This window comes from Gopherus evgoodei, chromosome 7 (genome assembly GCF_007399415.2).
Source record: "Gopherus evgoodei ecotype Sinaloan lineage chromosome 7, rGopEvg1_v1.p, whole genome shotgun sequence".
In the NCBI taxonomy this organism is placed as follows: domain Eukaryota; kingdom Metazoa; phylum Chordata; order Testudines; family Testudinidae; genus Gopherus; species Gopherus evgoodei.
The window spans coordinates 31374170-31397968 of NC_044328.1; the positions used below are offsets into that span (position 1 = coordinate 31374170).

Sequence of the window (23799 nt, forward strand, 5' to 3'; positions counted from 1 at the left end):
CCATCTTCTCTCTCTAAAATCCCTAGGCCCAACAATGCTATAACAACACTGCATAGACCTGTAAGCAGGCAATTTGGGCTGCTCTGGTATAACATTAACATTCCAACTGTCTCGTAACAGTGAGTGTTTTCTTTAGCACTCTGTACCATCCCAAATAGTGAAACTGTGCATGTTGTTCTATCCAATCCCAATATGCAGGGGGAGGCACCTTTCACTTATTTTAATGAGGATTGTCTCCATCTGTTAATAATAATAATAATTTGAACTTGTATGGTATCTTCTAGCCAAGGAGTTTGAAGCTTTTTGCAAACATTAGTAAATACTGTCTTACAAATACGCCAATGAGATGGTTGAACATTACTACTGCCATTTCATAGCTGGGAGAAACTGAAGCACAAGAGATGAAGACCAGATTTGCCCAAACTGAGATGCTTTGGGCCTGATTTTAGAGGTACTGAGCACTCACATTTCTCATTCACTTCATTTTCACTTAGAGATGATCACCTCTGAAAATCAGGCCCAAGATGACTCAAACTGGGATCTCAAAAACTGAGACAAACAAAATTAGAGGCCATTTTTGAAAGTGTAGGCCCATATGACATGCTCATGTTCACACATTGAGTCTGAAGCAGAGCCAGGAATAGTACCTAAATTTCCTGACTTACAAAATAATAGCTTCCCCCCACAGTCCTCTGCCTCCACAGGGTCTTTCATCACCCCATCAATTGATTTGCTTTGCTTTCCTCTATCTATTGTAAGAAGGCATTTAGACAACAGAAAACAGGATGTTGTAGTTTCAAATCAATGGTCTTTCTTCCCTTTTAAAAAGTTATATTTGGTAAACCAGAAAGCGCTGCACCTGGCACTCACAACTCAGAAGAAAAAACTTCTGATTCACTCAAGCATTGAAGTGTGAAGAATTGTTAATTTATAAATCTCCTTTGAGCTGATTTCCACATGTGCAGTGGCTCAAGAGCACACAGCACAGGAAACAGAACAGATGTCTTAGCTCATTTCACTCCAAGCCTGAGAACTTGAGTCTTCCCATTTAAAAAAAATATATTATTTATTTACAATATGTTATCACCACATACTTACCTAATATGCAGGAGAGTATTCCATCCTTCTCTTCTTTAGGCAGACCACTATGATAAACAGTAAAAATAGCAATCCTATTCGGCTTTTATGTAACAGTACAATAGTTAATGCACAATATTAAATGTTTGTGCTGTGGGGGGGGGGTGTCTATATTAACCTAATAAATAAATATATGGAGATATACCTATCTCCTAGAACTGGGAGGGACCTTGAAAGGACATCGAGTCCAGCCCCCTGCCTTCCCTAGCAGGACCATGTACTGTCCCTCTTCATTTCTGACTCTTTAAGCTCAGGAATGAGAGGAGGACAACGACGCCGACGCCTGGACATAAATAACGCAGGGTGATGAAGTATCTGGGGGGAAAGTGAGAAATATCGAGGGCATGAAGGAAATGGAGTAGTTGTGGGTGAAGCTGGAGGGATGAGCAGTGCATGAGAGATGCTGGAAGTGAGGCCTGCTTCTAGAAAAGAAGCAGCAAAGTGACTGGGGAAGGACTTAGTAGCAGCTGCCGACAGACAGCAGCTACGTGGAGCATTCAGTCACCTGGGGGAGTAGCAGCAGAATGCGCTCAGGACAGCTGGCCCTGCACATACTGCAGGGAAGTCAGAGAGCTCCTGTGCAGCCCTCTGTCATGCCCACTTGTCCCTGCCATGCCATTTTAGTGGCACATTAGAATTAGAGAGCTAAAACTGAACAGACTCAACATCCACAAGTCAGCAACCCATAAAATCCTTAAACATACCATATAAATATAGTATATTTGTGTATGTAAGTATATATAGAGAGTTTTACCTGAGCTAGGGATAGAATTCACATCACCCCATGCAAATGAGCACCACTCTAATTGCACTGTCCCAGTACACAGCACCAACTCATAATTCCTCCTTTCCAGGAGCAACTCAAATGTGAAGAGACAAGAAACCACAAGGATACCAGCCCTTGTGTTGGTATCATGGTACCTGTACATGTGGGGTGTTATACATTTGATTTAGAGTCCTATCTCTGGGGGTCCTGTGGGGAAAAATACTATCTGATTATGTAAATACAGACGGTATTATAATGCATAAGGCAGCTGGATTAAGGTTGCCCAGACATTTCCTAACTTTGGAGTGTCTGACTTTGAAACCTTAACATTCTTTTTATAGTTTTTTTTAATATATAAAAGATTCTTATATGTAGAGAACTCTTGAAATGTTACAATATTGTAATGCCAGAACGTGATCCTATTTTTATTTTAAATCACTTTTTTAAAATAAATTTTGTGCTTAGGCTAAGTGCTGGTTTTAAACTCCTGAATATTTTCAATAGACTAGAGATGGCTACGACAGCAGCAGTACAAGCTTCCCCACAGTATGGTACAACTTGGACCTGGTGGACCTAACTGTCAGAGTGAAAAGGCAATTCATTCCCTCTGCCAGTTCAATCCTTGGTCTTTGTTGAAGCTGTCATTAGAAGTGCAAATTGAACAGCTTTGCTTGAAGCTGGTTTGAAAAAATTGGAACTTTTAGTTCCAAACCCCTCAAGTCTGATCTGTTCAGCCCTGCTAACTTTTTTCTGTTTCCCTTAGTAAGAAATTCTGGGGGGAGGGGGGTAAAATTTAATGTATCCCGCCCCCAACATTCTTACTGTTTTCTATTCGCCCTGTTCTCTTATTTTTGCCAAGCCCTTGTCAGTCTTCTATATCAGTTTCCTATATTACTCTCAGTGGAATTTTAACTCTTAATTTTTCCTTTATGTTTCTAATGTCTCATTTCTTCAAGGCAGCTGTTACCACAGCATCTATCATTTTTCCTATTTAGTTCCTTAATGTCCACTTTCATAGCTTTTTATTATTTCTGTAAGTTGACTCAGAACACTGGCAATGGTCTAAAAATATCTTCTCACATTAACATCTCAATGTAGCTTTGATATCAATCAGATCATTAACTAGTTTTCAAATTTATCAGATATAATTAGCCAAATTTATCAAGTATTCTCATCCATCCCTGACCCATCTGATTTTAACAGTAATATCTGGGGAATATTAGGATCTCTGGCATATCCATAAACTTGCTTTAGTGAATAGATAATGTTCTTCAGGACCATAGAACAACTAGGATTATTTGTATTTCCTGAAATAGCCACATTAATGATTATATAAGTTGCTTTTAAAATATTTATTCATTGAATATCACCTCTTTTTCTGTTTCCATGTTGCCCGCAAACAGATTACAATTTTCTCAAATGCATTCATTATTTGAAATTAGTTTCTGAATAACTTCTGCAACTAAATATTGCTCTGTATTTATTTATTTATTTTCTCAGTTTAGAACTATAAAAAAGTACAAACACATAAGCTCTGAGTGCCCTTGCCAATTATTTAAAAATTATAGATCAAATTGAAATTTCAATCTGCTCCCCCATTCTACTAAACAGGAGATCTAAATTCATATGATAATCCACCAATACATTAGCCAGTGCTTCACTCTCCTAATTCTCCTCAGGGGTCAGGTGAAATAAATTGGCCCTACCCCATGCCCTGAACATCAGCAAATCCAGCCTGTTTCAGACCAGAGGCAAAAGAGCATTCCAGAGCTCCAGGACTCTTACTAAGAATGTCCTGTCAGCAACCTGATGTCTATTATATCCAGGCCAGGAGATGTAACATCAGTGCCTCAGCTACTTACATGCGTGGCAGTGAATAGTGGGAAACAGATGGTCTTTCAAGTAGGCTGGTTCCAGGCCATTTAGACCTCTTCAGGCCAAAAACAACACCTCAAAAATCTATCCAGACTCTACTAGGTATCCTGTAGCACAGCTGCCATGTGTTCCATACAGAACCCCTACTTATCAAGCAGGTAATCCCATCTTTGAATAGATTTATGTTGTTGCCCTTCAAGAGCAATTCTGAAGAGTATTTGGACACATAGCTCATACGGTATAATTCTGTTTCTTAGCTGGACAGGCATCTTTCTTATAATCAGTTATGAATTTGACATTCAGTGCCACCAGAACATTCACCAATATTCACTTGCAATTCAAGGAATTTCCCTGCCAACAAGTTCATCTACATAAATAGCTGGCATGCCATGCCCTGCTGGACACTGTGAAGTGATTTCATTTTCACTTCAAACAAAGATTCATGGAAAAGTTTTGTTGCTGTGAGCCTGTATTCAGGACAAAGAGTTTCTGCAGACCAACATTTCTTCAGAAGTTGATGAGGCTGTGAGTTTCTTTTAAAGTGTAAAAAGGGAAATATAACTTTCAGTACTGAATTCGCAGGTAACTGGCAGACAAAGTTTGAGGCTAAAGCTGGATGGAAATGTTGTGGAGCCCACACCCCCTGAGGAAAAAGCACTTTAAAAACTAAGTTTCCTATAGTGTGTTCTCTAAAACTACTTCCAGACTTGTTTTATTACTTATTAAATGATGGGAACATTTTAGAACTCACAGACGTTATACCAGAAATACACAAATGTTTTACAGTTAATATTAGTAGTACAATACTTACTGGAATACTGTTTTCAGTACACAACTTCTGCCTGACAACAAAGCACACTCTATTGTTAATATTGTGTCAGTAAGAAATAGGGTAGCTTAAAAAATATTACATCCTAAAATTCCTGTCAGATCCCCACAACATGAAATAATAGGAGGAAATTTTAATTGCTCGTGTCCATGCTGTAGCAGTCTGTGAATAATCAGATGCTGCCCAGATACAACTGACAACCATTTTAGAAATATATAGACAGATATTAATCACTAGGACTGTCAACCCAGAAACTCTCCTTAGCTGTACTACTTACTTAGATTCTAAACTCTTTGGGCAAAACTCTTTGCTCCATTGTTTTTCTTGATGTTTAGGATAATGGAGTCCAGGTCCAGTGGGGATCCTAGATGCTATGGCAATATAATAGAAATATTCAGTCAATAAATAATAACATTTACTCTCAAATTTTTCAGTTTAAAAATATTTGGGAACCTGTCAAATCTGGATAGTGTTCCTTTAAAATATAGACTTTCATAAACTGCTTCTTCCTCAACCCCACCCCTACCCGCACTGGGCTGCCTTTTTATTTTAAATCAGCGAGGCAGGGGAACAAACTGCTATTTTTAAAAAAAGTCTTTACTATTAAATGTAAATTTGTTCTTTTCCTACTGTCCCCCTAGAGTATAAAGTTGCACACTTTTATGTCCTTAAACATACCAAACAACAGTTTCAAATGCTGTACTTCAACAATAAATGCTGCACAGGAGGAAACATAAAAAATAATAACCAACTCTAATATAGTGATGTACTTCTATTAAATAACTATGGTTTTGTAGTTTTAACTCAAAGTTTCCAATTGTGTAAACATACATATATCTGCAAAATTCACAAAATCTGCAATCTTAGATAACAGACAAATGTCATGGCCATAGTTATAATTCCAAGCTGTTGTTCTCCAGAGATGAGTGTCTTATGGTAGGCTAATTATCTCGCATCATATCTAAGTCATAGCCAAGTTGATGAAGCATCTTCACTTATATCATTACCTATGGTTTTTACTTTGTCTATTGCTTTGGTACACTAACACTAACATAGACCCCTCCTCTCCTAACACACCCACATGGCTATTTCACAGCCATCACCCTTTCCACCAAAGAAGCCTTGCTGTGTCTTTCCTTGCCACTTCCTAATGCTGGTACTAAATGACATGGTTAGGCCACTTCATGTAACTGAGGACCGGGAATGGTCTCAAGTTGCAGTGAAGGAGGTTTAGGTTGGATATTAGGAAAAACTTTTTCACTAGGAGGGTGGTGAAGCACTGGAATGGGTTACCTAGGGAGGTGGTGGAATCTCCTTCCTTAGAGGTTTTTAAGGTCAGGCTTGACAAAGCCCTGGCTGGGATGATTTAGTTGGGAATTGGACCTGCTTTGAGCAAGGGGTTGGACTAGATGACCTCCTGAGGTCCCTTCCAACCCTGATATTCTATGATTCTATGAAAGGAGCAGGATGAGAAAGCAAAAGATAGGAAATGAGACAGGCTTCACACTAGTAATTGCCTATTCCTAAACACTGAGATGGTCTGGGATGTTCTACTTTGCCTAAACTGCCAATGGCCTCCAGGGGCCACTGCAGCAGCTGGGGATTATCAGGGCATATACCAGGACAAAGCAACATTCCAGCCACACATGCTTTCCTTGGCCATACCAGAGAGCTTGTCAACACAGAGCACGGCAAGCCAGGGTGTAAATCTATAGTGGACTAGCATGCTGTAACTAAGTCACTGAGTGGGCCATGCTACCACGCACGAAATGTCTGTAGTGCACTTCGACGTACTGCTGTTTGCAGTACATCGAGTGCACTATGGACTTTAGAGCATGGTAGCAGGGTCCACTTCGCCAGTTAGTGTGCAGTAGGCTACTACTCTGTAGATTTGCACCCTAGCTTTCTGTGCACAAAAGATGTATCTACATTGGGGCTGGAAGGTTTAATTTCCAGCTTGAGTAGACATACTCACGCTAGTTCTGACCGAACTAGTGTGCTAAAAATAAAAAAGTGTAGGCACAGTGGCACGAGCACAGGATGAGCCAGCTGCCCGAGATCATACTTACAGTCTCAAATAGAATCATACTTTGGACAACTAGCCCCTCCCCTGTTGCTTGTGCTGCCACAGCTACACTCCTATTTTTAGCATACTAGCTCAATCAGAGCTAGTGCAGATATATTGATTCAAGCTGTAAATTACACCTCTAGCTCCAGTATAGACATATCCTAAGTTTCCATGCAGACGAGACCAGAGACTAGGGCAAAGAGAAGGGAGCATAGAAGTCATTGGCTTTCCACCTTCTTTGCCCTGCTTGACTCATAAAGAAGAGACAGCAGTATCTGGTCCATTATGTATGTAAACAACATTCGTATCATGCAAAATATTTCATATCTTAGGACACCCCTTCCTTTCTGAAACCTGCAGAACTAATGTCTTTGTTTGACTCCTTTTTCTGGCCATCGCAGCACTGTTCAAATAATGAAAATGTTTAGGGCTGAACTGTGACTAGCTCTTGGGTGGGCACTCAAGAGAAGGAAGATTTTAAGGAGCTTTCCTCATCCATACCCACTCTCTATGTTCTGCCCTAGGGTCACTCACAATCACTCTCCCTGCACCTGGCCAAATCTCTCACGGTGTACTAACTATTTAGAAGGGGGGCAGGAAGGAGGCAGGGCCCAAGCGATGCTGCCTTGGTGCAGAGAGAGGAGCAGCACTCAGATACTCTTCTCAACTGTGCTCCAGGCAGGTGGATGCCTCTCATTGGCACAATCATGCCTGAAGTCTCCCTTTGGGAGGAGTGGTTCCACGTGGCCCCCACATGGCCCCGTTTGGCCCCAAACATTTAAAATTCAGCATTTGATCATACAGCAACATTTTAGTCAAACTTTCTTTTTTTATTGTGAAGAACTGCTGATAGTAAAACTAAAAAGCAGAAGTATAACTGTAGACAGTGGGTTTTGTTCTCAGGGGAAATAAAACACATTGCCTGTGCAGGTGTTACAATGAGTTTGTTCCAGTACGAGAAACTCAAACTGCATAGTGTTGTAATGATACTGCCTAAATACAGAACTCTTGTTCTTTCTGCATTGAAGCTAGAGATGTACCCCAATTCCCATCAGATTTTATTTTAGATACTAAAAATAGATCCACCTTCTCCTAGTCTTGCTGTTTGCCTGCTACTTACCCCACTTTGAGTGAGATATTCACCATGCAAAGTCATAACCAATTTAGGCTTTTATGACAACTAATGCGAGTTTCCAAGTTTCTTCCAAAGTTAACATAGGATTGTAGTACTGTGGCATAGAGCAATTTGTCCCACAGCGATGAAATGCATTGTGTGAAAAAGAACACACTTAAAGCATTCATTTAATTTATTTGGCACAGAAAAATATGATGTAAATGAAAAAGGCCTATCTTCTCTAGGGCTGGTGATTAAGTCACTGTACTTCTAACTTATACTTCTTTCTGTGCAAGAAGTTGGTGTTTTCCAGTTTAAAACATGCCACTTAGGGTTTGTATACATGGTGACTTATTGTGTGGGAAGCCAGGGTGTGAATATACAGTGCACCAGCTTGCTGCATACTAACTTGCCATGTGGACACTGCTACAGCGCAGTAAAAGTCTAAGCTGCACTGCAGGAAATAGTGATGTCTCTCAGGAAACATGCTAATAGACTCAGACTGAGTCATGTGACTTATATACAATCCTTTTGGGTGTTGGCTGGAAGAGCTTTGTTGTGCTCCAGTCAGTGTTTCCTAGAGAAGAAGCCAAACAAAAATTATTTGCCAAGCAAAAAAATCATGAAGCATCCCTTACAAGTAAAATCTTCATCATCTTCTGCTTTGGCACAGGAGTAGGGAAGTTCACTAATAAGCAAAATACACCACAAAACAAATTGTGCATGAAATCAATTTTAAAACTCTCTGGTAGCACAGTTACACCTTTAGTGTGGGCAGGGCATAGTGTGGCTAACACTTTTTTTGAAAATCATTTTCACAAGTAGGCAGAAACTGATTCTTGAATATTTCTGAAAGCCATTTTAGCCACAATATGCTCTGTTCATGTTGGGGATAAAACGGCACTAACTGAAATCAATTTTAAAAGGGGGATTTCTAGCATAGTGAAGAAAGAGAATGCCAGGTTCCAAATATGAATATAATTGAAACCTGAATCATATTCTAATCATCTATTCCTAATCAAGATTCTTAGTTAAAACTATATTGAAGTTGTAAAGTAACACTAGAGTGTAAATCAGAGCATTAATGCAATGTGTAAATTAGCTTCTTCCTGAAACAGAGCAGTGCATGATTCCTGGGTATTCTCTGTGGCAATACTGTCAGCCCCAAGCGTTCAGAAATCACAATACTGGCTTAAAAATCATGAGATTTTTCAAAGTAATAAATTGGGAGTTCTTTTTATTTATCTTCTAGTTTCTAAACTTTTAGAGTATGCTTGTTTCACATTTTCCAATGAAAACTGAGACTCTCACCTTATATTACCCCAGGAGCCAGGGCTTTAAGAAAAACACCAAATATTGTGAGATTCATGAGAGTTAGCAATACTCATTTGTTTATAATTATCTGGATTACAAGAATAATTTATAGTATTTTGTATCATTGCAGAGCTACTCATGAAACTGTAGTGAAGGTCCTAACATACAAAACCAGTTAATTTAAGGAGTTTTATTATACAATGTATTGACAAAGCCGCAAAATTTATTACTGAGTAACAAACCTTGTTTATGAACTGTGCATTGTAAGGTATTATTAACTTCAATGGAAAGCAAAGGAAATAAAATACACATCCAGTGTAGACAGTCAGATACAAAATGTAGAATCAAGGAAATTCTTAAATCTTAATCCATCCTCTTGTGCCTGATGCTAATCAGCATCTGAAATTTATCCAAGGAAAATAACTATGAGCCAAATCAATTGAGAGGAAGATTTAATCACAAAAATGTTCATGATAATTTAGAAATCATTTAAGAACGCCTTACTAGATGCCTAAAAAACCCAAAATCCCATAAATGAGGACGAAGGCAACGCTGGTTAAAAAAACTGACCTGGTTTAGAGGAGAAGAGAAGGCGGCTATAAAAAAGTAAAAAATAGTATATAACAAATGGAAGAAAGGGAAAATTAATAGTAATGAATATAAATAAGAAGTTAGGAAGTATAGAAAATCAATAAGGGACACAAGGAGATATATGTGGCCAGCAGAATGAAAGATAATAAGAAGGAGGTTCTTAAACATAAAGAATCCTGACAATGGTATTGGTCCATTACTTGATGTAAATAGTAGAATTATCAAAAATAGTGAAAGAAGGCAGAATTGTTCAATAAATATTTCTGTTCTGTATTTGGAGAAAACAGCAGATGATGCAATTTCATCATGTGGTGATAACACGCTTTCCAGTCACTGGTGTTCTCTAAAGCAGTGTCTCTCAAACTTTTTTTACTGGTGACCCCTTTCACATAGCAAGCCTCTGAGGGCAACCTCCCCTCTTATAAATTAAAAACACTTTTTTATATATTGAACACCATTATAAATGCTGGAGACAAAGCGGGATTTGGGGTGGAGGTTGACAGCTCGTGACCCCCCATGTTATAACATCACAACCCCCTGAGGGGGTCCCGACCCCCAGTTTTAGAACCCCTGCTGTAGAGGATGGTAAACAGAAGATACTAGAGTTAGATATTTTAAAGCAGGTCCAGATAACTTGCATCCAAGTTAAAAGAGCTGGCCAAGGAGCTCACTGGACCATTAAAGTTGATATTCAATAAGTCTAGAAACACTGGGGAAGTTCCAGAACACTAATATTATACCAATTTTTAAAAGGGGTAAAAAGTATGACCTGGGTAATTATAGGCCTGTCAGCCTGAAATCGATTCCAGGCAAGATAATGGAGTGGCTGATACAGGACTCAATTAATAAAGAATTAAAGGAGGGTAGTGTAATTAATACCAATCAAATGGGTTTATGGAAAATAGATCCTAACGTGATTTTTTTATGAGATTACAAGTTTGGTAAATAATAGTGTAGATATAAAAAGAACAGGAGTACTTACGGCACCTTAGAGACTAACAAATTTATTTCAGCATGAGCTTTCGTGAGCTACAGCTCACTTCTTCGGATGCATAGAATGGAACACACAAAAAGGAGATATTTAGACCTTTGTATGATGTTTGACTTGGTAATAGATGACATTTTGATTAAAGATCCAGAATGACATAAAATTAACATGGTACACGTTAAATGGATTAAGAGCTGGCTAACTGCTAGGTCTCAAAATGTGATTGTAAACAGGGAATCATTATCATCAAGTGGGCGTGTTTCCAGTAGAGACCTATAGGCATTGTACACTACTTAACATTTTTATCAAGGACCTTGAAGAAAAACATATAATCGTCCCTGATGACGTTTACAAATTATGCAAAATTGGCAGAATGGTAAATAATGAAGAGGATGGGTCACTGATTCAGAGTGATTTAGATTGCTTGGTAAACTGGGTGAAAGCAAACTCTGTGTGTTGTAATATGACTAAATGTAAGTGTATAAATCTAGGAACAAAGAATGTAGGCCAAAGAATGTAGGATGGGGGATTCTACCCTTGGAAGCAGTGATTCTAAAAGGGATTTGGGGGTCATGGTGGATAATCTGAACATGAGCTCCCAGTGCAACCACTGTTGCCAAAAGGGCTAATGGGATCCTGGGATTCATAAACAGGGGAATCTCAGGTAGAAGGAGAGAGGTTATTTTACCTCTTTATTTGGCACTGGTGCAACTGTGCTGGAATACTGAGTCTAGTTCTGGTGCCCACTATTCAAGAAGGATGTTGATAAATTCAAGAGGGTTTAGCAAAGAGCCAAGAAAACAAAGGATTAGAAAATATCCCTTATGGAGACAGACTCAGAAAGCTTGATTTAATTTAAAATAGAGAATATTAAGAGGTGAATTGACTACAGTCTGTAAGTATCTACATGGGGAATAAGTATTTAATAATGGGCTCTTCACCCTAACAGAGAAAAGTATAACATGACACAATGGGGGGAAGCAGGATAGTTCAGTGGTTTGAGCATTCACCCATCAAAACACAGGGTTGTGAGTTCAATTCTCAAGGAGGCCATTTAGGGATCTAAAGGACAGTACTTGGTCCTGCTAGTGAAGGCAGGGGGCTGGACTCAATGACTTTTCAGAGTCCCTTCCAATTCCAATTCAGAGTCCCTTCCCTTCTATGAGATGGGTAGAATGCATGGAAACTGAAGCCAGACAAATTCAGACTGGAAATAAGGCATAAGCTTTTAACATTGAGAATAATTAACAATTGGAACAATTTACCAAGTGTCATGGTGGATTCTCCATCACTGACAATTTTTAACTAAAGACTGAATGTTTTTATAAAAGATTTGCTCTAGGAATTATTTTGGGGAAATTCTATGGCCTGTTCTACTCAGGAGATCAGACTAGATAAACCCTTCTTGGCTTGAATTCTATGAATCATATAAACAGGCAAACTAATTATTGTGTCCAAAGCTATGCAAAGAGTCACACTCTCACAGAAACACCAAAGCCACACTAAGATAGACCAGCCTGGGTCTAGCATTGAAGTAACCCTGTTTATGCATCATGAAGAAGCAAGAGGTTTTGTTTGTTTGTTGTTTACCTAGAAATATCAGGAATATCAAGTTGAGCCTTCCTTGGTTTTGTTGGAGAAGCTTTTGGGAGGGTGAATGCTGGGCATCCTCAGAGATGTTCATTAAGAGCTCTCCCACCTCCATAGAAGGGATGGGGAGACTGTAAACTCTTTGGGGTTGTCAAGGTTCCTTCCCCACTCTGAACTTTAGGATACAAATGTGGGGACCTGCATGGACACTTCTAAGCTTAATTACTAGCTTAGATCTGGTACATTGCCACCACCCAGAATTTCAGTGTCTGGAGCACTTTCTGTCCCCCAAAAACTTTCCCCTCCCTGGGTTGCCTTGAGGGACTTCACCAGTTCCCTGGTGAACACAGATCTAAACCCCTTGGATCTTAAAACAAGGAGAAATTAACCATCCCCTCTTTTTTCCCCCCACTAATCCCTGGTGAGTCCAGATCCAATCCTCTTGGATCTTAAAACAAGAAAAAATCAATCAGGTTCTTAAAAAGAAAGCTTTTAATTAAAGAAAGAAAAGTAAAAAAAAATCATTTCTGTAAAATCAGAATGGAAAATACTTTACAGGGTACTCAGATTCATATAGCCCAGAGGAACCCCCTCTAGCCTTAGGTTCAAAGTTACAACAAACAGAGGTAAAATCCTCTCAGCAAAAAAGGAACATTTACAAGTTGAGAAAACAAAAATAAGACTAACACGCCTTGCCTGGCTATTATTTACAAGTTTGAAACATGAGAGACTGATTCAGAAAGATTTGGAGAGCCTGGATTGATGTATGGTCCCTCTTAGTCCCAAGAGCGAACAACCCCCAAAACAAAGAGCACAAACAAAAGACTTCCCTCCACCAAGATTTGAAAGTATCTTGTCCCGCCATTGGTCCTCTGGTCAGGTGTCAGCCAGGTTTACTGAGCTTCTAAACCCTTTACAGGTAAAAGAGACATTACCCTTAACTATCTGTTTATGACAGGGGCAGAGATGGTCTCTTTGTTCTGTTTGTACAGCACCTAGCACAATGGAGTCCCTGTGCATGACTAGAGCTCCGACCTATGCGCTGTGGTCATACAAACAATAAAAATAATTAAAAAGGCAATAGGATAATCTACAAAAGTAGTACTGATTTAATTAAAGGTGTGATGTTGCATCAATTCAATTAATCCAGTGCAACTTTGTGTATGACCTCTACAGGTATATCTACCCTAGGAGACCATAGTGGCCCAGCTCTGTCAGCATAGCCCTGTAGTGTAGACACAGCCTACACCAACGGAAGGAATTTTTCTTTCAGTGTAGGAAAACCGCCTCAACATAGCTGCATCTGCACCAGGGCTTTTGTCATCATAGCTATGTCGATCAAGGGGGTGGTTTGTACACATCCCTTACCTATGTAGCTATGCCAATATAATTTTTCAGTGTAGCTCAAGTCTGAAACAGGCTAACTCTGGTTTTCAAAGGTTTATCCTGCCCCATCTGGTTTAAGAGTGCTAAATCAGAGTTTCCTTAATTTAATTAAATCATTGCAACACCCCATCTCTAGTTAAATAGTCACAACTTCTCCCATGCCAAGTCATCTCTTCCCCCAAACGCTCATTAGGTACTGAAATGGTGTTTTAAACAGTTTGATTCAGGTCTGCACCTAAAATTTAAGTCCACCTAAGTGAAAATGGGACAGCGCACAGGGCTAGCCCCAGTCTTCCCACCTCCCACCTCATGCAGGGCTGGCATTGCTGCTTGCCCAAGCCTCCCTCTGCACAAAGCTGGCAGTGCCAAGCATCTCCCCTCCCAGCCCCCTGAGTGGGGCTGGCCTGAGCTGCTTGCCCAAGCCCACATGAGGGTGGCTCAAGCCACTTGTCCCAGCCCACTCCACTCACCCCCTTGAAAGTTCCCCTGCACCCCACTAGGGGGCATGCCTCACTTTTTTTTAGCAAAACTGGGCATTTGTCCTGTTTGGTTTTGCCATCTGATCATCAGTTGGCAAGGGAAAACGGAACAAATCCCGGTTCTGTCACAAAAAATGGCTGAGATGTCTGGGTAGGGTGACCAGATAGCAAGTGTGAAAAAAATCGGGACAGGGACTAGGGGGTAATAGGAGCCTATATAAGAAAAAGCCCCAAATATCATGAATGTCCCTATAAAATCGGGACATCTGGTCATCCTATGTCCAGAATAGGGCTTAAAAATGGGACTGTCCTGGCCAAAATGGGACATATGGCCACCCTACCCCTAAAAGATGTAGCTAAACTGACCAAATCCTTGATGTAGACCAGGGGTCTCAAACACACTGCCTGCGAGCCACATGCAGCTCACGAGGTTATTTTCTTCGGCCCACAAACTCCTCGCAGCCCCCACCCTCCCACAGCGTTTACCTAGAGCGGCTCTGGCCTGATGTGCTGGCTCCCTGCCTCCCTGCCTGCATGCCCTGGAAGTGGACGGAACCTGGGGGAGGACAGGCACAGGGGTATGTGTGTTGCTGTTAGGGTGACCAGACAGCAAATGTGAAAAACCAGGACAGGGCATGGGGGGGGGGGGTAATAGGAGCCTATGTAAGAAAAAGACCCCAAAATCAGGACTGTCTCTATAAAATTGGGACATCTGGTCACCCTAGTTGCTGTTGCTTCAGGCACTGCCCCCAGCAGCTCCCATTGGCCATGGTTCCCTGCCAAAGAGAGATGCTGGGGGCAATGCCTGAAGCAACAGCAACAACCTCCCCCCCCCATGCCCTTGCTCCCCCATGTTCCAGCTCCTTCCCGGAGCAGCACGGGGGCAGAGCAGGCAGGCAGGGAGCCTGTCCTGCTCCTGGTGTGCTTCGGGCCAGAGCCCAGCCCGACCCCCTCCTGCACCCCAACTCATTGCCCTGAGCCCCCTGCCGCACCCCACCCCCTGCCATATCCTGCACCCTGCACCCCTCCTGCACCCCAACCCCTTGCCCTGAAACCCCTGACGCAGCCCGCACCTCTCCTGCACCCCAACCCACTGCCCTGAGCCCCCTGCCTCACCCCTCCTGCACCCTGATCCCCTGCCACACCTCTCACCCTTCCTGGACCCCACACACCAACCCACTGCCCTGAGCCCCCTGTGGCACCCCTCCAGCACCCTGATCCTCTGCCCTGACTCCCTGCCGCACTCCTCCTGAACCCCACACCCCAACTCCCTGCCCTGAGCCCCGCCACACCCCACACCCTCCTGCCCCCCCCCGGGGGCAGAGCTGGGGTGGGGATTTCAGGGAAGGGGTTGGAATGAGGGCAGGGAAGGAGTGGGAAGAGGCAGGATGGGATGGAGTGGGGGCGGGGCACAGGGCAGCGAGGGAGGGGGGAGGTGTCAGTAATGCGGCCCTCGAGCCAATGTACTAATCCTCATGCCACCCTCATGGTCATTTGAGTTTGAGACCCCTGATGTAGACGCTGCTGGGTTAATGGAAGAATTCTTCCATTGACTTGCTACCACCTGTCAAGGGGGTGGATTTACTACAGTAATGGAATAATGCCTTTGTCTGTAGCAAGTGTCTCCGCTGCAGCACCACAGCCGTGCCACTGTAGCGCTTGTAATGTAGACATACCTTTGGGAAAGGGAATTTTAGGGTAACTGTTTAATTTCCAGTCTCTTGCTTCTAGTCCTCCAGTCACCTGAGAATCTTCCAGGTTAGACAACACTTTCCTTCCCATTATACCTCCTAGTAAGACCCACTTCTCTGAGCTTTTAACAACCATGTTGCTGCACTCCGTCTTCACAGGGCAGCCCCCAACTCTGAATTCCATTGTTTGTCTGTGGCGATGTTGACACTTAGCATTGTTTTGGAATGGAATGGAGTTGTGAAACACCAATTTAACAGCTGGCAGCTGCAGGCTACTCTGGAAACATCACCACCTTCTCCTGAAAGGGGGGGAAATAGTTTCAGCCATATCTCTATGGCTGTTTGGAGTAGAGTCATTAAAGGAAGCTACAGTGATGCCAAACCGAAGCAGCGGCACATGGACAATTTCTCAGGACACTGAACAGGATCATTCCTTCCGATAGCTCTCCTGCACTTTTCTGCTACCAGGAAGTAACCAGAGAGCAGGCGTCTGTGGTGTAAGTGTTATATTTTCCAGTCATGCCATCTGATTAAAACACCAGCTGCATGTAAGACACAAAGAGGAAGTAATAGAGAGAGACTTGAGACACATTCAATTTCAGGGGAATTTTCACGCCCAAGAGGTGTGGGCCATCAAGTTTGCATAGCATTCAGGAGTCAAAGCAAGCCGCCTGGCTGGCTGTGCGTGTCACATGATGAACTAGAAACATGAAACTCAAATATGTGCTCGGGCAAGTTTTCAGGTCTCGTAATAAATGAGTATTCTCCTTCTCACAACGTAGAAACCAGGCAGAGACAACCCGTGGGATTCTGTCTCAGGTCAACTGCTCCGTATAGCATTCCTTTTTACGATCATAGGAAACAGCACATGTTCTCATTAAATGGTCACTAGTTTACCTGATACTATCAACACGGAACATGGACAAGTTAAATAAGATCACTGAGCCAGCTGGTCAGAAGCTAAGGTACGATTTTTTTTCCCTTTTACATGTCGTTTGTTATGACTTTCTGTGTTCCTTTAGTGCTGTGCCAAGTCAGAGGACAGAGTTGGTTTGGAAATGGGAAATGCACGCTGTTACACACTCTGTTAGTACAAGGACTATGCAATTCCAAAAATACCTGTTGTGTCGAATGCACCTGCCATCACTGGGGCTAAAATGCTAACAACTGAAAACGAGTACAACTGATCAAGTGTAGTGTATGAAGGGAAGTTTAGATATAATTCATGAGCATTTTCTTCCTCAGTAAAATTAAAATCTATTTCAGCATGTTGCGGGCACAAGAAGTTAAACAGAATATTGAGTGTAAAAGAGGATCATTATCTGTATACATAGCTGCAAAAAGAGTCAATAAAATAAACACAAAACAATGTGACTAACACTCTGATACAACTCAACTGTTTGCAAAGCAGACTCTGTCCATGCTACTTTTATTCTCTGTGAGAAAGCAAACTGCTCGATATATTTTTGTTTTAAAGGTTTTGTTTAAAAAATCATTAATTCACAATGAGCCTTAAACACATTAGTAACATTTGATCAGGAGTTTGTTTATGCACAGTAGATTTTGAATTAAGAGGACTCCCCGGTTTAACTTCTTTGGTTATCTCCAAATCTTCAAATGGGACAGTGTCATGTAGATAAACAGGAAGCATAAAACACTCTGAAAATAGCACACTTTTAAGTGCAGGGTGTTGGGGAAGAAGTAGGACTACACTATTACAAGGTAGTATTTTTAGGGTGACTGGATTTGTATACTGGAAATGGTGTCTAGAGATAGGCAGGAAATAGTTTTCCCATCCTATGAACATTTTGAAATTTCAAAACATTTTCCTATTCTGGGGAAGAGAAAATAAGAGACCCCAGAATAGCCAATAGCCTGATGGTTGCCAGGGCACTCATCTTTTACTCATGTGGGGGAGTCAGGCTTAAGTTCCTATGTCTCCAACATCCCAGGGGAGTGCACTAGCACCAAGTTAGAGTTAGCCTCTCTCTGACCCAATGAATATTTAGTTATTGAAACAAAGGTGAACAGTTCCAAGACGAGGCATTAAGCGAGACTCATCCACCAATAGCCTGGTGGTTAGGAATCTCACCTTGGAGAGAGGAGACCCAGGTTTAAGTCGCTGCTCTGAATTAGGCAGTATCCTTACCAGCTATTGGCTATCCTGGGAATGGCTGTCTCTCTTTCTTGAGAAGTTTTTGTTGAAACTCATACGCTTCTGTGAAAACTTTTAGTTTTGACTAACTAGTATTTTCAGACAAAAAACATTATGTTGAAACATTTCTAAATGGACTAGAATGGAGTCTTAGCTTTTAGACCAGCTCTTTAAAATACAGCCCAGTTAGCTAGCTCCTGCTCCCCATTCTGTTGGTGGAAGAGCTGGTGAGCCTAAAAGAAGGACACAGGCTACATCTTCACTGCCAAAAAAGGAGTGTTTTTACATGGAGCTAGCTAGCTTAAGATAGCTATCCTAATGTAAAATCCTGGTGGACACAAGGCACAACAGTTTTTACTTCCAAGTAGTTAGACAAGACCATTTCCGGGGGGGGGGGGGGGAGGCATTGACCTCAACTAGTTATGCTGAGCTAAAAATTAGCTGTGCCGTGTCACCATAAGGATTTCACAGCAAATTAGCTCTCTCAATGTAAAAACCAATTTTTTGCAGCAAAGACGTAGTCATAGAAGTTCCCACACACACCATTACATAAGATTAAAGTAGAATTTCCTTCAAGCACTAGGAGGAGGTGCCAGCTGCCATGCTAACCTGGGCATGATGGCAAGTTAATTATTTATGTATCTGTTCAAAGCCCATTTCCTCCCTATTGTAGCTTTAGCCAGTCTGGCTCAGCTCCTGTTCCTCCCTCTTCAGCATGTCTAGTTCTAGTGATGTCTTAGCACAGATAGTGGAAGGAGACTCTGCTCCCTTCTGATACCGCACAGTATTAAGGCTGCTGCTTCTCCCCTCCTCCTCCTTATAGCCAGTACATGTCTGACCAAAACCTTAACTCAAGGAACTTCAGTATATATCTACCTTTAAGCATGTGAGTAGTCCCATTCTAAATGCACATGCTTAAAGTATCCTGTTGGATATGGGTCCAGATATTTGACCATATGGTTTTAATGAAACTTCAGGCTTTGCTGATTTTTTAGCAATGGTTTCTATAATTGCATGGCCTGCTTAGAAAGAGAAACCTGCCCAGATTTAAGAGGATGCACAAGCACAACAAAGGATGAACATAATGGAGCTGCAGTCATTGCCACCCAGGAGTAGTCAATTTTTTTTTCAGGGTCCAGATTTCTTGGTCAAGGTCTAGACTTCAGAGAAATATCTTTCACACCACACTAACAACAATAAAATAAAATAATAATAAGTAAATAAAAAGATTTTGCAATCCATACAAAAACATCTAGCAGTCCAGATTTAGCCTGCAGTTCACCTATTGACTACCTCTGTCCTACAGCGACCAGATAGCAAATGAGAAAAATCAGGATGGGATAGGGGTTAATAAGTGCCTATATAAGAAAAAGCCCCAAATACCAGGACTGTCCCTATAAAATCAGAACATCTGGTCATCCTACTCTGGCCTCACCCCTTGACATAATCACCCATTTACCTATTTTGTCACCAGCTCATACTACATGGTAGTGTCCCAGGTGTGTTGGCAAGGCAGTTGATTATATAGTAGGCTCTCTCTTGGTTTCTCCTTTACAAAAAATATTTGCCCCAGTGTTTGCACTGAATGTTACATTGGGGAGATATTTGCATTTGAAGTCTAATTTTCTTCATGGGCCTATGATTGCAGAGACAAAAAAATCCTACTGAAACAAAGTACCACTTGTGTTATTATAGTCCATTTTCTAAGGCAGTTTTCTTAAAAGTTCATTCAATAACTGCAAGAATCAAAGTGGCTTTAGTGCTGTATCAGCATTTGTTTGTGCCTAAAGCTTCAAGCTTATCAATGCAAGTCTGAAAGGTTTGATTCTGTGAACTGGGTTTGATAAGCTCATGTTGATATTTATCAGCTTCTCTCCTGTGGTGTATTTTTTATTATATCTGATGAATCTCTTTGTTAACATAATTGCATCAGCATCTCTGAGTCTGTATTTTTAGCTCACTCATCTGCTTCAATTATCTGGGTAAGATGGGAAGTAAGGGAGAGTCATCACATGTCTCTTCACCCGGCATGTTGTGAATTGGACATGGTGCTTGCAATTTTGAGAGTCATTCACTTTGTCATCTGTTTAATATCACTTGGGTCTGAATGCAGACACCTTGCAGAATTCTACCTTTATTATTTTTATAAAGTGTATTGTGCGTGCATGGAATTATATCATATACCATGCATAGGATTATACTTTGATAAACTGTCTGCATGTATTGGCATTGTCTGAGTTGCCAGGAAACCTTGGACTCCAGAGAGAGTAAGTTTTTGTCAGGAGAGGAATGAATTATGCGGCATAGACAAAGGATCTGATATTTTTTACAGCAGCATTTCCCAAAGTGTGGGGCACAAAAGACCAGCTGGAGGGACATGGAACAGTATCAGTGCACGTGTCTGCATGCTGCCCTGCTAATATGGTGGGTAGTGCATCTGGACTCAGCTTTCAAAAGTTAAGGTATTGCTGCTGTATAATCAAATTGGTCCATAAACAGATATACTGATAAAAATGGAGAACAGTCAGCAAAGCTTAAGTGCAATTAGCATCAAACTTTCAGAACCACAGCAATAGCTTTTTGGTTCAAGTTCTTTAGAGAGACAGTGATTCTGCAACTTCTGCTCCTACAAACTGTTTCCAACTGCTGTGTGACTGTGTGCTAACTTGGCAAATATATTATGAGCACAAAACTTAAGAACGACACCTTGACATTTAGGCCAGGTTTAAATGTAACAATTAGATCAACCTGTTTATATCACTTATGGTTGTGAAAAATTTTGCATCCTGTGCAATGTAGTTAGGTCGACCTAACCCCCACTGTAGATGCAAAGCTAGCTACTCAGAGAGGTAGATTACCTACATCAACAGAAAAAAACCTTCCATCAATATAGAAGGCGTCTAAACTGCAGTGCCATAACTGTGCCACTCTAGTGCAGATATACCCTCAGCCCCATGATGTCTTCATCTTTACTCCCCTTTTTGCTCCTCCAAATGCCTTGCAATGTAACTTAAAATCACCACCTCCAACCACTGCTCCCAGGTATTATTTGAAACCACCGTGAAAAGTATTTCACTTTGTTCTGGGGTTGGGTTTACAGTTGCTTTGCAATACAAAAGATAACCTTATTGGATTCCCACTTTAACACGTTGGATAAAATTCTGACCTTATCGAAGTCAGTGGGAGGTCACATAAGAGCTTGAGTGCTCACTTAAGTGCTGTTAATGGCCCATTAAGTATAAAAGTATTTGTAGTCCTCACCAGTTTTGTACTGACCTAGAAACCTTGGAAGTGGCTTAGATTAGAGTATTTCAATAAAGTAGTTTTATAGCTTTCCCTCTTCTGCTTCACCAAGTTATTCCTCTTGAACATGCAGAGCAGAAAATGAACTCATTTGGGAATGAAGTGACATTTTATTGTAAATCAGCACCTACTATGTTATCCTATAAAGGATACTTTATTACAGGGAGCAGTTTTCTTTTCTGAGAAAAAATCAGTTGGGAATATTAGGATATGTCTACACTACAGTTTATGTCGGCAAAATTTATGTCACTCAGGGGTATGAATACACCACCCCTCCCCCAACCAACTTAAGTTACACCAGCATAAGTGCCAGTGTGGACAGTGCTATGTTAATGGGACAGCTCCCACCTCTCACAGAGGCTGGAGTAGTTAAGTCTATGGGAGAGCTCTCTCCCTTCATCTTGGGGTGGCTACATTAGAGAGCTTACAGCAGTGCAGTTTGAGAAAGTGAAGGAAATTTCACTAGTTAAGTTCCTGTTAATATTAATAATAGTCATTTAATCAAGTTTTGTAATCAAACTTTGACACACAATATTTCATATTTAGAAAAAAAATACCTGGAAAGATTGCAAACAGGGATAGAACTGTTGATCTGCCAAGCTGCTTATTATGTACATGGTCCTATGTAGTCCACAGATTCAGAACGTGCTACAAAACATACACCACCAGAGATTTCAGCAGCAGGTTCTAAGCCTCCACTCATCTCATTTCTAGCCATTATGGTTGCAAAGACAACCTTCCAAATGGAGCAAAGAATCCTGTGGCACCTTATAGACTAACAGACGTTTTGGAGCATGAGCTTTCATGGGTGAATACCCACTTCGTCAGATGCATGTAGTGGAAATTTCCAGGGGCAGGTATATATATGCAGGCAAGCTAGAGATAATGAGGTAGTTCAATCAGGGAGGATGAGGCCCTGTTTTAGCAGTTGAGGTGTGAAAACCAAGGGAGGAGAAACTGGTTTTGTAATTGGCAGGCCATTCACAGTCTTTGTTTAATCCTGAGCTGATGGTGTCAAATTTGCAGATGAAGTGAAGCTCAGCAGTTTCTCTTTGAAGTCTGGTCCTGAAGTTTTTTTGCTGCAGGATGGCCACCTTAAGGTCTGCTATAGTGTGGCCAGGGAGGTTGAAGTGTTCTCCTACAGGTTTTTGTATATTGCCATTCCTAATATCTGATTTGTGTCCGTTTATCCTTTTCCATAGCGACTGTCCAGTTTGGCCGATGTACATAGCAGAGGGGCATTGCTGGCATATGATGGTGTATATTACATTGGTGGACGTGCAGGTGAATGAACCGGTGATGGTGTGGCTGATCTGGTTAGGTTCTGTGATGGTGTCGCTGGCGTAGATATGTGGGCAGAGTTGGCATCGAGGTTTATTGCATGGAGTGGTTCCTGAGCTAGAGTTACTATGGTGCAGTGTGCAGTTACTGGTGAGAATATGTTTCAGGTTGGCAGGTTGCCTGTGGGCGAGGACTGGCCTGCCACCCAAGGCCTGTGAAAGTGTGTGATCATTGTCCAGGATGGGTTTTAGATCCCTGACGATGCGTTGGAGAGGTTTTAGCTGGGGACTGTATGTGATGGCCAATGGAGTCCTGTTGGTTTCTTTCTTGGTTTTACAGATCCAGACTAACACGGCTACCCCTCTGATACTTGACAACCTTCCAAATGTAATCAATGCTTGTTGCCCAAGTCTGCAGAAACATAAAACATCAGCTCTAAAAGAAGCATGGATTGCATTATCCATCTGAAATGTGTAATAACTCTGAAACCTAAAGCTTGCTTTGTCAGCATTAACTATTTCATTGCTGACCATTTTAGGGGAAACACCCAGAAATTGTGCTTATCTACTGTTGTCACATGCATCAGCTGATATTAAAGCAGTGATATAGCTAGTTCAGGGGTTCTCAGACTGGGGGTCAGGACCCCTTAGGTGGTTGCAAGTTTATTCTAAGCTGTCAGCCTCCACTCCAAACCCCACTTTGCCTCCAGCATTTATAATGGTGTTAAATATATTAAAAAGTGTTTTTAATGTATATGGGGGTGGGTCGCAATCAGAGGCTTGCTATGTGAAAGGGGTCACCAGTACAAAAGTTTGAGAACCACTGAGCTAGTTGCTATCAAGGATTGCTGGGGTGGGGAAACTAGTTCAACCTCTCTCCATCCCCACGCCACCCACAAAAAAGTCTCAAGTCTCTTTTGACCCTTACCACCATGATAGGGGAGAAAAAGAGATTCATTTCCCTACCACCCATCTCACCTCCTCCACTGTCAAAAGCCTCAACTGCCTCCTGAGTTCCCAAACCATTTCTATGCCTTCCTGAGTGCCAAAAGCCCCAGCACCCACTCCCATTCCTGCTTTCCCCTGGCCATTTCCACCAGACATTGACATATTGTCAATACAAAAAAATGCTGTGGCCTGTTGAAAATTGTAGTGCAGCCAGAGCTGTCCCTAGGGTTCAGTGAATGGGGGTGACCATCCTGGGTCACATGCTTTGTAAGGAAGGGGCAGGGA

At 41.6% G+C, this 23799-nt stretch overlaps 1 protein-coding gene across 6 annotated transcripts in view; it reads left to right on the plus strand.

Annotated features, from left to right (window-relative positions):
* Positions 1 to 23799, plus strand: part of BLNK (B cell linker) — a 168591-nt gene that overhangs the window by 74403 nt on the left and 70389 nt on the right. For 2 of the 6 annotated variants that reach the window (XM_030570037.1, XM_030570038.1), the window contains exon 1: positions 16448 to 16793. The exons of the other annotated variants lie outside the window; for them this stretch is intronic. In XM_030570037.1, the coding sequence (XP_030425897.1) occupies positions 16747 to 16793 (47 nt within the window). In that variant the 5' untranslated portion in view covers positions 16448 to 16746. Of the gene's footprint in view, positions 1 to 16447; positions 16794 to 23799 lie in introns of those variants that run through there. 6 annotated transcript variants of the gene reach the window in all.